This window comes from Falco peregrinus, chromosome 6 (assembly GCF_023634155.1).
Source record: "Falco peregrinus isolate bFalPer1 chromosome 6, bFalPer1.pri, whole genome shotgun sequence".
Lineage (NCBI taxonomy): Eukaryota > Metazoa > Chordata > Aves > Falconiformes > Falconidae > Falco > Falco peregrinus.
The window spans coordinates 17,040,881-17,055,772 of NC_073726.1; the positions used below are offsets into that span (position 1 = coordinate 17,040,881).

The following is a 14,892-nucleotide window of genomic DNA, read 5'->3' on the forward strand; positions in this document are numbered from 1 at the left end:
CTTTGGGAAACAGGGCTGTTTGCCTTGCTGTCATTTGGATTTCTTGGTAGCTCCTTTATTCTAGAGCTACTGACAACATTGTTGTATGTCCAGAAAGGAAGAGGTTACCTGCATTTTTTTTCCAGGTGTTTTTTTTTTTTTGCAGATAGAAAATGATCCTGGCTTTATGAAACTGCTGAAGAAGAGTCACAAAAAATTCACTGTAGAAATGAGGTAATGAAAGTAATGACATTTTAAATCATGAGAAAGATTTCCAAGAAAATTACTGGAACTTGCTTCAAGAAGGAGCAGTTACACCTCAGTTCTACAGGCTTCCTCTGTGTGTGAGGACAAGGCAAGTTGGTATGAACAGCCCAGGCAGCTCTCTCAAGTGGCAGGATGGCTGGGCAGCAGAAATGTCCTCTAGATCAGCTGTTCCCAGTCACAGTCCAGATTCTTGGCGCAAACCTGCCTTCATTATTTAGTCTGCATTAACACTTTGCCCAAAAACATTCATGCAAGAGCTGCTGAGTCATGAGCTCACCCATTCTCTGCTGTTCCTCCTACAAACGTGGCTCCTGTCAGTAGGGAAGAAGGTGTGGATAGTGGGGTGTGATAATCTTTGTGTGTGACCAGCCCTACCTGGAATGAAACACGTCAGCTACTTCCCTTCTATACATCTATGTATTGTGAAATATCCTTTTTTTTTTTTTTTTTTTTTTTCCAAACTTCAAAACACCGTTTCTAATGCAGCTACTGGCAATGACATAGTTGGACTCGTTGCCTTCTAACTCAGTAAATATGGTCTTGCTTGTAACAGGCCATAGGCTTCCTTTTAAGTAAACACCACGGGTCTCCAGATCTGTCCAGGCTTTGTATGGACTTGTCTTGACCAGCCCGGAGAACTGTCTGTAGCTTGTAACAGCACTGTCTAATGACTTCATTCCCCATTCCCATGGATCATGCTACTCCACTTGGTAATGTTCAACCCCTCTGTGGCTTGCTGCCCTACAGAATTTTTGGCTGAGCACACAGCCCATACAATGCACTGAGTTCCCTATACCGCTTAAGAAGCATTTTTTGAGGCTGCCTAGCTTTTTGCTACCAGCATGCCTTAATTCCCCATACTTGGCTCCTCAGATCATGAGCTCATTAAACAGAACGATAACTTCTTTCACCGAGATACTGCATGGCACTCCTTACAGGGTGTAGCAGCAAGTGGGATCCATCTTTCTACGAGACAGAAAGCAGTTCACTATGTTTTTCCTTCATTAATCAGTGGGGAACTAGGACTCTTTATTCATGGTCTCCAACTTCTTCAGTTAAGTAATTAATGCATATGTTTATGACTAGTTTTACTTTCTCATTACAGAAAGTAGAGCTGGAAAGGAACTGTTGGATCAGCTGATGTATCAATCAGCTCTGCTGCAAGATTGACCTTTATTTAATAAGTTATTTTAATCAGCTTTAAACTTTTAGTTTTGATGCCTCATTTGCCTTCCCTTAAGAGTATCATCATTTAGCGCATTGCTAAAGTAGTTCCCTGATAAAACACTTTTATTAGGGTTTAGTCTTGGAATATATACTTTAATAATAATTCCACCACATTTACCTTTTCTAATTCACCTTTCATGGCTGAACCACAATATACCTTATCAACAAGGTTAGTCTCATTCCTCCCCATTTAAAAGACAGAGAAATGGAGAAATTAAATGTTAGATCCAAGCTCATTAAGAGAACCGGGAATCAAACTCAGCTATTCAGAACACCTCTCCAGGGCTTTTGCCTTACTGCCACTCAATACCAGTAGAAAAATCTAAGCACCTTCTCACATGCATATGCATGTGCTTCTCACATGCTTGTAAACATGAAAGTAGACATTTTCAAAAGGGTCATCTGGAAGTGCCTTCTAAGCCTGTATCAAAGAACCTCGACTTCTGGTCTCACTTCTCAGTTTCTTCCCTTCAGTTTCTACTAAAATGTCCAAAATACTTTGATCTTCTGCCTGCCTTAGTTTGAGGATGTTCTCTCCTCAAGTTGGAGGTGCTCAGGCTTCCAGCCTTCTCTTAACAGCATGCTGTAGACGGCTGTGGAGGGGGGAGCCCAAAAATCCAGTGGCTGGAGCTGTTGGATAAAAGTTCATACCTTGGGCATAGATCCTACAGCAGTGCTATGAGAATCTTCATCCTGGAGAGATTCAGTTTCCTCTGACACCAAACACAACAAAATCTCCATGTTTATCTTTGTGTTTTCTCTCTTAAAAATATTATTTATATAGTTGAAATCATAGGCAAATGGTTGCCATGATCTAAAGAAGGAAATTTTGGGGAAAAAATTTTATAAAAACATCTGCTATTTTGGCTTCTAGTTGCAGGTTTCTAGATTAAATGTGTCTTGTACTACCTGCCTACTGTTCTTGTACTCAGAGCTTCTTGTAGCTCATTGTGGAGGTGATACCTGAAGGAAAATAGGTTGCAATTAAACAAAGAAATAAACAACTGGAGCTAATTGCAGTGATGCTATGATAGATGAAGGACTTGTCAGTTGAAACTGAAAGAGAACATGTGAGCTTTTCACAGCTGTGACAAGCTGTTCTTGGCTGACACGGCAGAGAATCATGTTTAGAAGCTAGAAATGAAGCCCGGGAATTCCCAGCCTGGAACCTATGGCTGTAGGCTTCAAAGAAGAGCCTGATTTTGCTTTTGAAAAGCAGGGTACTTAAATACTTCTCCCCTGAGGCAAGAACATAAACCTTTTGACCCAGTTCCACTTTCCTCTGGCCAGCTGCAGCCTGGCAAGTGCATGTGGTGGGCTGTCTATAGCAATCCATCACAGAACACTCCCCAGTGAGTTTCTTCCACATTTCCCTTCTCAAATGGAAATTCAAGTGGCCAAGCTGGTTCTGAGTTCAAAGTCACCGTAAGTGATTTGAACATGGAGCCACACACCGAGGCAGCAGGAGGTTGAAGTGGGTGACTCTTGAACCCTTCAGAAAGGAAGGATCGGAGGAGAGTAGCAGACATGAAGAGCAATACCAGTCTGAAAAAGGGGAGACAGTAACAAATCCTGCGTTTTATTTTTGAAAGTATTTTTAGTTTTGAAAAGTACATGCTCACTGACATGAAAAGGTGCTTTTTGTGTTTCAGGAGGAGTCAGAGAGTACACAACTTTACAAAAAAGCGACTATATAAATTTATTGGTTAGAGAACATGGATATACATGGTGTTCTGACAGGATTTGTACTCTATTACTACTGGGGCTATATGTGAAAACTTAAATCAGGTACCAATATTCATGTTTATTTACCTAGCTTTGAACATCTTAGCCTGAATGTTTGTGAGCGTATGCCAGGAGAATGACATGCTGATAAGCAGGGCTTTGCAATTTTGCAGCGGTTTTGCACGTGTTGTGGTCTGAGCTATTCTTTTGAAGAATGACAGCTGATGCACACTCTGTCATGTAGTTCTTTGATGGGACAAGAGTGCTGCTGCCCCCCTGTCACTCAGCTTCAGATACTAGGGCTTTTGCAGATGGTTTTCTGTTGCAGCAGCAACCACGTGGGTAGACTGTTCTTGTTTACAGAAGATGTTTCTCTAGCCAAAGATGCACAAATCTCTGTGCAAGACTATTTTTTTTCTTTTACAGAAAACTGCTTTGTCACCAAGAAGCAACTTTACCTTAGCTTCTATCTTTAAATGTGTTTATTCTGCAGTGACTGCAGCTCAGGCAGATGTATGGAGCCAGCCTTCAACAACCTGGATCAGGCCCTGACAATACTGCTAGGGAGAATAATGAGGGTGTAAATGTCAACCAACTGTCAAGTCCCGGGTTGGGCAGCTTTCTGCAACATCATTGTTGGGAGCAATGTGGTATAGTTTGAGTCCACGTGAGCTGCAATCACTGCAAGGTAGATGAATCCTTCAAATCTCCTGTCTAGCTCCCAGCTCCTTTTATCTGTTTTGGCCCTGGGCTTGTAACTCCAGGAAATCTTTTGTGCAAATTGCTTATCTGTGACCATATGGGCCCCAACAATGAGTCAAATGTTAAACATAAACACCTTGTGAAGCTGTTCTACCCATCAGAAAACCCACAGCTGTCCACAAAGTGCATCACCCACCTGCTCTGACTGCTAAGGATAGTTTCTTCTAAACTTGTATTTTTCACTCATAATGCAGACAATATTACCACTTTCTACCATAAAAGTAATTGCCTTGCACTCTCAATTTCTTTTGGAAACTTCTCATTTGGTCTCTTCACGCTTTGGCCAGAACTTTAATTCTATGTCATTAAGACATTACAGTTAAAAATGTTAAATTATGTCATTACACAGCACATCCAGGTTTATGTGTGATGTTGATGGCTCACTCAAAATGGCATTGATGAAGCTTAAAGCTAAGATGGATTCTAACTATTTGTTATCACCCTGCACGCCATTAGTTTAATAACATACAGGCCTTCAAAAGTCATTACCATTAGTTCCTATAAATTAAAGAAAACCATGTAATACTGTTCTTTCCCCTCCTTTTGCTAGTGGCATAAACATAATAGGAAAGTCTTTGTAAAATACCTTTTTTCTTCAAAAGATGATTTTTTAAATGAGAAAGGGACAGATTGTTGTGTAAAATTTGCATGATTAGGAAACTGCATTAAATAGATTATGACCTGAAGAAAGTCTGCTAAATTTGAATTATATTTCTCAGATGTGAAACCTGCATGGTAGTTTACTCTTACACCTAAGCAAATAAGAAATGAGTAAGCACTATTTTTATCATGTAGTGAAAAAAGGAAACTTTCTTTTATGGCAAAAATACATCCATCTTCTGCCACGAATAATTTTAACAGTCAAATTCCTTACTTACAAGCATTCATTAACCTATGGAAAAATACAGAACTGTAATCATCAAAAGCACAGAGCAGGTGGACACTTCAGCATAGTAAGTCTACAGAGAAGTACAGCTTGCTCTTTTTCTGTCATCTTCTCACCTTTTTACCGTCTTGTTGCTGCTTATACTTTTAACTGTTTCCTTTCACCAATGCTCAGAAACAGCTGTGCCGGGTACTCGCACAGCCACCGCAGGCTCTCATTAATGAGCCTGTGGGAGCTGATCTGCAATGAAGCCTCCAGACAGAACTATTACCTGATTAAGAAAACATCTGCCCAGCTGATCATTGGCTAGTCATTTCTTGTTCTTGAAGGATTTTCCACATACATGAACTCTGTTGTGACTCTTATACTTAATTTATTGTTTCTTCCCCTCCGCTGAGCTACCACAGAATGATATCTACGTGCATGGGACTAATGCCCTTGCAGCAGAGGAAGAGCTGCCAGGGCAAGCGGAGGTTCCTCTCAGGTACAGTGTTGGTTGCTCCCCAGGCAGACTCCTCCAAAAAGCAATGATGGAGCCATGACTGTCCCTTAAAGGAACACCTTAGCCATCCCAGGACATCCCTTGGCCATCCCAGGCCTGTGACCAAAGGGCATCCCCACCACCAAGGGGAAGGAGTCCCTGAGGTTCCACCCAACAGACAGCCCTGACAATCCAGCCACATTTTTTTGCCCCTTGGAAGACAGCAGCAGCACAGGCACTCCTCCTTGAGAAAGGGATGCTCCTCATCCATACCTGCCAATCTAGTAGCAGGAGCCAGCACAAGCCTGGAGACAGATCTCACATAGATGAGGAGGGGGAAGAAGTGATGGGGGGTGTTTAATCTTCATGGTTACTGGTTATGAGGGCTTTGACTTCACATTGTAAGAGTAGCTTGGGAGGCTGAGGATGGTATTGCTTATATCCTTAGTCTTATTTTCTTGTCTATACGAGAGGCATGCTAATGATATTTGCATATTTCAGTATTTTCCCATCCTGACCATTTCCCAAAGGCGCATGGATACCCTTCATGTGGACTAATGCTGCAGTATCTCTTAACCTGAAAGGGGATAAGGGGATGTAGTTTATGGGGTAAGTGTCAAAGCTCTCATGCATGTGCAGTGTGTGCCAGGGGTGCAGACTGGAGGTTGTTTGGTGCCAGCTCAAGGACAAGCATTGGCCCTAACATTCTACCAGCTTCTTCATCATTATGGTGTAAGTAATCAACACCTCCTCTAACCACAGACCACTGCCCCAAACTGATCACCTGAGCATGCAGCCAGTGACCACCAGGATTACAAAACTTGCCTCATAATTCTGGCCACACGAACCCAAAATCTTCCTCCTAAACATCGTTAAATAACTTCCAACTGCAAAAATACGTGAACACTACCTACACATTCCAGTGCATATTTCAGAGTGCAAACTTTTTGGCAGGAACCTCTCCTTGCTTTGCAGGGACCATGCTCCAGAGCCCTGCTCCATCAGCACGGTGTTGGGGATGGCAAACTGCAGCCTGGCCAGTAGAGATCGGAGACCACAGGAGGGAATTAAGTGCTCCTGCCTTGTTGCTTACTAGGTTGCAAGCAGGCTTTTCTAGTGTCCAAAAGGCCAGAAGGACTGATCTCTGGCCAGCAAAGGGGAGAGCTGGTGCTCTGCTGGCACTGGTACCTGCCATGTCCCCATGCCACCCCTGCCACCGCTGTATTCTCCTGGGACTCCTCTGGGGCTACAGCTGTGCCTGGCAGCAACACATGTAGGTGCAGAAAAGCCAGGGAGCTGCAGGGGAATTTAGACTTGCCCTGTCATTCCTTAGCAGAAGCTTTTTGGGACAAGAGGGGAGAGGATGTCTTTTTTAGAAGGCAAGTTGCCGTTTTCTCTTTTCATTTGAAAGATAAGTTTAAAAAGTGGTGAACATCAGGCTTGACTGGGCAGGGGAAAGTGGGGTGGGTCCCTTTTTGTTGAGTTCTGATTTGCTTTGTAGCTAGTGGTATGGTATGTTTCTGTGTTTAATCAAGGAAAATTAGCTGTTGAATGATTTTGTCTGACATGCTGAGGACCAAATGTTCTGGCAGGAGCTTGTGCCAGCGATGTGAGAGGTGATGAGTCTCCAGAAGCTGTTTTTTGCTCATAAGGTGCCAAAACAGATGAGGTTTTTTGATACAAGTAGTTGTCGGGTTCATGAGCTTTGTATGGTATAGACAAATCAGACACGGTGCTGATGCCAAAAACACTTGTGGCATAGCTGTGAATGCCCTTCTGGTAAGTATTTTAAGTTTCAAATGCAGATGAGTATTATCCTTACAGAAAAGGGCTACAGGGACAGTTCTTGAAACCGATGGCCTCAGTTTACCTGCAGAACAGATGTACACATGCAATTGCAAGCAACACACACTTTCTTTAACCCACAACATTAGCAGGCTCTAACAAGGTCTGGAATTGTGTGTGAAGTTCAATCTTCAAGTCCATTTATCTTTGGGCTGAGTGTGCTGACTGTCTGCGATTCAGCAAGCTGGGGCCACTGTACTGGTGCTTTCAGATATACGGATAATGGTTCTTCTGGAGCAGGACTGAGGCCAGCTATTTTTGTACAACACAGGCTGCCAAACAGCTTTTGATTTCCAATCCAGTGGTGAAGGGCTCCTAATATCTTTGCTATTATTAGAAGCAGCCTACAAAATTGCATAGGTGGTGGATGTGCTGAATGCAGAATCCTGCACTAGAGGACACTCGGTGAAACTAGTAGGGGATCACTTTGAAACAGATAAAATAAAGTACTTCTTTAGCAGTCAGTAGTGAGCCTCAGGAACTTGCTGCCACACAGCACTGCAGAAGCCAACAGTTATCAGCAGCTTCAGAAAGGATTAGACAGATCCAGGGACAACAGGCCCATTACAAAGACAACGCAATGTGCCCTCTGTGGTATCTGTCACGTCAGATACACAGCTGTGGGTGCTGGGGGAGCAAAAGGGGAAGGGGCCCCAGAAATCAGCCAGGCTTGCACACACTCACCCAACAGCATCTCCCCTCTCGCAACTGCATGACCAACTGCTGGCCTGAGCCAGTTTCATGTTCTAAATCTAGAAATGTGTTTTATCCCCAACTCACTGCATGAATATTCAGTTACTACAGCATCCTAGATTCCCATGAGCTGACTAATGAGCTCAAAGCAACACAATCAAACGAGAACTAGGATTCCTCTTCACTGCTGGCTCTGATCCTTAGTCCACTGGTGCTTGGCTGTATAGGCAGCCCCGTTACATAGCTCACAGCCCATCTCCCAAGCCAACACTCCCCCCCCTTACTGTGTACTGTGCTAACACAAATGCCGCATTACAGCCATTCACATTATAATGCAAAATCCTAAAGGAACCAAATGAACAAATTTTGCATGGGGTACAGAAAAAGATGGAAATTGTGAAACTTAAATGCTAATGAAATAATGTACAAGTGAGTAACACAAAACCAATACCATCTACAGCTCTAAATACTATTAAGAATGTCATGCATAGTACAGCAATTACGGCAATTTCGAGCATTCTTAGACTTTGGAGGCTGAAAAACAAAACTTCCTCTGCCCCTTGCACTTCTTCTTTCCCAGCAACTTAGGAAGCAAGCCAGCATGCCAACTTTGAAGTATAAAATAAAATGAAACCAATAATTGATTTTAAGCAAATGCCCCCTAGGCCACCCAATAATAGTGTTTCTAAAAGCAGTCCTACCTTTGTTTTCCAACTTGAGCTCCTCTGCTAGCAAGCTGTCTTGTCTGTTGCCAAGCACAAATGCCAGAAATGAGAGGATCAGGGCATCCAAGATTCCAATAATCGCCAGGATATATGCCCAGCGGACTGAACAAGCCCCCAGCGTGTACTTGTCTGTCTTTTCACCACACATCCGTTTTACCTCATCTGAATCCCAGCCATCAGGAAAAATCATACAACCCAGGACGAGACAGGCAGCTTGGAGAAAAAAGAAAAGGAGAACAATGGGATAATGAGACCAAACTTTCGTTTTGATGAGAACCTACAGAGTTATCATTAAAGCAACACACTTTTTCATTCTGAGCTTCAAAGCTAGGTTACTTAAAAACAAGTCACAGGATTATATGCTGTGATTAAGTATGTAATATAAAAACCTAAGATCCAACATCAATTGAGCACCTTGCTTAAAACCCCAGTCCTGAATCCCCAGCCAGCTTCTGTACTAGTGCAATCACATTTTCCTAGTGAGACTGATTTCTTCACTGTAATAAGAAACACTCACACAAAAAAAAAGGGGAAAACAATTAATAACCTGGATATTCAGAGGAAACACTGGTTACTAACAAACCAGAGGAAAATAGAGGAAAAAAACTACTTTTCATTTCTGGTAAACAAAGTAACACAGATAGGTAACACACGTAGGTAATAGCGTGAGGGTTTGGTTGGGTTTTTTTTGTCAGTTGGCAGTACTCCTTTAACTGAAATACATTTTATGCATCAACGGGTTTGTACTCCTCAAAAACACAAGTAATGACATTGTTCTGCAAAGAAAAATAAGCTGTCAACATTGCTGTCAACTGCTGATCTGGTTTACCTGAGGAATCACCACATGACATCTCAAACATGAAAAAGCACTGATCTTTTTAACACCAAGAGAAATGAAAAGCCTCTACCTGCATGGAGAGCCAGCCGACATCAACCATCAGCTGCTCTGGGTAGGGGCAGCCGTACCATGGCGGGGACAGAGGCAGAGGGTGAACGTTCAGGTGCTCATCCATCAGCCTGTGTGACTGCTAAAAGGCTGAGCTTAATTTTTAAGTAGCAGAAATTTGGTTTTGCACTTGGTTCCCAGGGAAAATGCCCTGCTGTGGGACAGCAGGTAGTGTCACGGGCCAATGTGGCTCTTGTGGAGCAAGCAAGATGGTGTGACAAGGTTTTTTTTTCCAAAAGTAACGTGCTCCATCACCCGGAGCAGAGTCAATCTTGCCCACTGGTCAGCAGTTGCTGTGATGTCCCCTGCCTGGATGGTGCCAGTGTGAGGGCTGAGCACGCACGGCTACTTGTGCCTGGCTACTAACATCTTGGGTGGGACATGTGTGCTCTTGGGCAAGAAGACCCCAAGCGTGGCCCCTGCTGGGTTCTGGGGCATGGTCATAGTCCTTGCCCCAGCATCTTACCAGCCGGGGTTTGGCCACAGCCTTGGGCTAGCCCATGACTTGCTGTTCAGACACGTCCTGTGGTCTGTGGGGAGCAGCCCTCTCTTCCTACTGGACTGTGTGCCTTGCAGTGGAGGGCACCATGACAGGGATGCAGCACCAGGGCTTCTGTCCCTGAGAGGATATGATGTGTCCTGAGGTGGTGATAGATTATTACAGAAACACACCCAAAAAAGCAAACCCATGCACTGAATGAATCTTCACTGACTTGGTCCCCACTGAGTCTCTACCTGAGAAAATCCATGGGCTGAGAAAACATGCCAATATGGCAATCTCATAGGACTGGACCAGATGTACTTCTGCACAGGACCTGGCTTCCCACTGCCTGCAGGGACTGTCACCAGGCACAGCTGAAGGAGCACAGAAAAGCACAACTTGTACCTTGTCATTTGCTTTTGGACAATGTCTTTCCCTGGGAAACCCCCATGTGGGTTGGCCCTCCTGTGAGGGGGGTGAGGGACCAGGTGGTCTCCAGAGGTCCCATCCAACCTGAACTGGTTTTCAGCAGGGAGGTGGCATGTTGGTAACAGGGGACCGAGCAGTTGGGTACCCATGGCACATTTCCTATCAGAGCAATGAGAACAGTGCACAGACACACTTCAGTGCAGCCCTTGGTCATGCTGACTGACTCGTTGCCTTCACTGAAGCAAACAACGTGAGTGCAGCACTAGCCAGGGAAATGGCAGAGGGTTGGCTTCAGTAGGGGAGGATAGGACATAAAAATTAAGTAGAACATGAACATTCTAAAAATAAACCAAGAAAATTCTAAAAATAAAGATGATGTTGAATGAGTTCATTGCTCAGGTTTTATTGCATTTAGGAGAATTAGAAAATCCATATGCTCTCAGTAACTGTCTGTACCGCCTTTTCTAACTTGGAACCAAGTGTATTTCCAGCATTAGCTCTTCTTAGTATAGCTGATGAGATACGACGGATCCTAAACCATCTTTTATAAGTTTTAATGTTATATTGGTGCATTGTGCTCTAAATTGCAGGTATATGTGCTAATTGAAAAGAATACATTGTGTGGCTTTTGGGCTTTTAAACAGTTGTTGAGCCAGACCTCTGTTTGGAAACCACAGTTTATACACCGAGTAGCCTGTGCAACCAACAGCTGCCATCGCTGTGGGAATTGCAACAAGCTCTTGTCTTTTCTGGACAACCATAAGCACTGTAATTTTACATATCTCTAATGCCCACAAAACAAAACCACACCTGCACTGAATCAATATGATGAAATCCTGGAAGAAAGATGTGAAAACAGCTCAGGAATGGCAGTTTCTTTCCGACAGCTACACAATTGCTGTAGACAAAGCCTTGAAAGCAGGTCTGCAGAAAGCACCTGATGTAGAACAAAAGCTGCACCTGAGGCATTCGACAAATTCTTCCTAAGCAGTTCATTTTTGTGAAAATATAACAGCTTATAACACTTTCAAGGACAATAAGGCTTAGAAATAAGGACAATTAGATAAGGTCTGATTTACTCAGAACATGCAGGTTTGGCAAATTGTAAGTTGCCTACTGCCTGCCTTAACTCATTTACACAATTTCATCAGATCTTCCAAAGATCTTAGAGACCAACTGTACAATAATTTGCTTTCTTGAGCTCACTACACACACTTACAGAAAGAGTATTTCTCACAGTCAACACATAAGCATTGCCCTCACACTTGTGAGGGACTCCACTGAAATGGTGCAGCAAATCTGCGTATGTCTGGTGGTCATGAAAATGTCCATGTTTACCTAGGTAACCGGTGACAAAAGTTAGATTTACTATATAACAGCAACTACCAAAGCCAGTTTACTTTTATTAATTGTCCTCAAAATGAGAGGAAGCTTAACAATCAGTTAATGAACAATAGATGTGGAATTTTTCTGCTAATTGTGCAAGAATAATTAGCAAATACCAATGTCTCTGTGTTTTTTTTATTACATAGCACAGCAGACATATGTTCTTAGTATTTCCTAAACATAATTTCACTTTGTTCTTTCCTACCTAGTTAACTAAAAATATAAGTCCTTATTTCAGGAACTCAGTGTACAGCTTTCCAGCTGTATTCCTCAGATTTCCAATCAACTCATCTTTCCTGAATTCTGTTCCTGCACGCTTTGATATACTTGCTTAACTTTCTGGAGTCATTCTGTTGATTGCAGTTGGACTTCTCTCGGTAATAAGACACAGAGGTAAATGGTGGCTGAACTAGATCCCTTTGCATAAAGGCAGATATCAAAGAGGGGATATAATTATTTTCTCCTTTCTCTCTACAGTTTAGATACTTTCTACTAAACGACTGCTTGGTCAACATCTTCAGATGCAGGAATCGTAACTTACCTGTAGAGGTTAACAGAAGTAGGATTAGTCAGCCCCAAGTCTTGCCTTGCTGAGGGAATATTTTGCACTAAATGCCTTTAAGAATACGGACTTGCTCAAAAATATAAAACAGGTAATGATTCATCTATCAGCTACCAGACCAAAAAGACAGGTATAAAAACCACCTACAGATCTACTTTGTATTGCTAGAAATTTTTACCTTTTAATCCTTCTGAAAAGGATTAGATTTTTCTCTAGAAGGAAATTACTTCCAGTTTTATACAAATTTGAAAAATGGAAACCATTTTATGCAATTTCAGTGAAACTGCTAAGAGATGATTTTATAACACAGACATGGGTCCCATATCTTTTTCTGAACTTCCACTGTCCCTAATGGCAACGTGACTGAAATGGAAATGTAACAAAGGCTACCACTGTTTTACTACTACTATCCAATATATATATTCTAATAAACTGAGAAACTTTTGCATTTGGAAAGCTCACCTATTGAATGAAAAGCCTTAAATCATCAGTTCCTACAGTCTTTTTGATTCAAGTGAGGAAAAAGTTAAATCTATATTGGTCGAAGGCAGTCTTCTGTGTGTGAGCTGAATGCATTGGATTAACGCCATCTCGCTGAGCCTGCAGACAGCCCAGCCTAGGACCTCTGCAGCTAATCAAGAGCTTTCATGAGAAGCAGCAGGAGGAAATTGATAAATGACTGATTAGTGTCACTGACACCATTCAGAACTATTCGGGCAACTGTAAAACTTACAAGAATCATATCCATATTGTTTTCCCTTTGGTTGCTTAGGAAAGCTCCTGGCAGGGCTAGGGCTTTTGTAACGATGGCCCTGGGCATCCTCCAGTCCTGCCTCTAATTTTCTTACAATACATGGGGTAATAAATTGTTTCTCCTGCATACTGGGAGTCTGGTGAAGCTTTTCAAGCTTTTAAAAAAACGATTAATAAATAGTAGTTAAACATGCCTGATACATATTACTTCTCTTCTTTTTTATCATATGAACAGCTAACAGAAACTGTCACATGGTTTTCCTTTAGGGCTCTGAGTGACAAGACAAATTATTCATACTAAGAGTGGGAGTCCAGGATTTTACCTCCTCGGACAAAAGGATGCAGATACAACACTTTTAGAAACTGGAAACAGGCACTGAATTGTTGCTGGCAGTGACAGACTTGTGACTCTGACCAAGCTAATATTATCACAGCCTGTGCTCTGTGCATGAGCTCAAATGGTAATTAGCAAGCAAGTAGTTCATGATCCTATGGTTGTGCCAAATATGGTGACAGATTAATATTATATCATTGCATGGAATGAGGTTCTATTTATAAAAATGCTGACTGTTATACAGGAAACCAGTGCTGAGAAATTCCTGCTGGCAAGACTCCTCTCTCATCTTCATTCTTTTCCTGAAAACACACCCAATTTGCTTGAATGTAGAGCATGACGATGGCAAGTTTCCTGACAAAAGAGTCAAAAAAACTGTATGGGAATTGTACTGACCAGCCATTTTCTTTCCACACCCACACGTGCAAGAGCCTCCAAATTTCCACAGTTCCAAGACCTGAAAGATTCTTTGCTTTCAGGTTTTTTTCTAAATGATATTTACAAAGCCAGTGACCCATTAAACTCCAATAAATTGAACAGAGATTTTGCCAGCCATGTTGGTGGGGTGAACTTCTAGGACAGAGTGAAACGAAAGGTGAGTCTGGCAGGGGACATTCATCAGGACTACAGTCTTGTACCTGGGAAAGAAAGAATGAGGGGAGGTGGCTGAAGACACGGGGTCAAATACAGTCCTGAGTGAACACAGAGGCTGCACATCCATGCAGCTGAGACTGATCTGAGTGATGTGGACTGTGCTTATGAGTGGGATAATAATGCTCTGTGTTTACATTTATGTTCTGGCTTGGAGCAAATGTGCAGTTTTGAAGCAAATGCACTGATTCTCTCCATTTACTGCTTCCATTCACAGAAACAGTTCTCGTGCATATAAAACAGATCAGAAGTTCCTTTCCAAAAGTTCTTCGGTGCTGGATGAGGATCTTAACATTCTGACTCAATGTGTGGGCTTCATCACCACAAAACCTGTGCCTAGTCTCCTAGGCTCTTGAACCATGCAGAGCTTCCTTAACACCTGAAATGGTTCTTGTGAAATACAAAGAGGCAAATGCCATATGACTGACCTTTTGATGCCAAATCTGGTAAGAATATATATATCTACACACATGTATCAAGAGATATGTGTATTTCCCACACTGATTTTAAGAGAAAGAAAAAAAGACCAAATATTCAGTGACTGGACGGCAAAGAGAAAGAAAATAATTCTGTGAAAAGTGGTAGTGAGGTAAGTGCTACAATAAGGGAGAGATGACTCGCCATAACCTGGCTGAGCTGACAGATACCTGAAAGATTTTTATGCCTGCTAGTTATGCTTAGACAGCAAAATGGAAGTGTTTTATCAGCTGCTGCAAGGTGTGAAGCTGGATAACAGAAATATGGTTGACCAATAGCCACT

General features: G+C 42.4%; 1 protein-coding gene across 2 annotated transcripts in view; it reads right to left on the minus strand.

Annotated features, from left to right (window-relative positions):
• The window catches only part of LHFPL3 (LHFPL tetraspan subfamily member 3), a 252,260-nt gene that overhangs the window by 71,353 nt on the left and 166,015 nt on the right, over nt 1-14,892 (minus strand). For both annotated transcript variants that reach the window (XM_055807463.1, XM_027795450.2), the window contains exon 2: nt 8,567-8,803. In XM_055807463.1, coding sequence (XP_055663438.1) covers nt 8,567-8,803 — 237 coding nt within the window. The remainder of the gene's footprint in view (nt 1-8,566; nt 8,804-14,892) is intronic.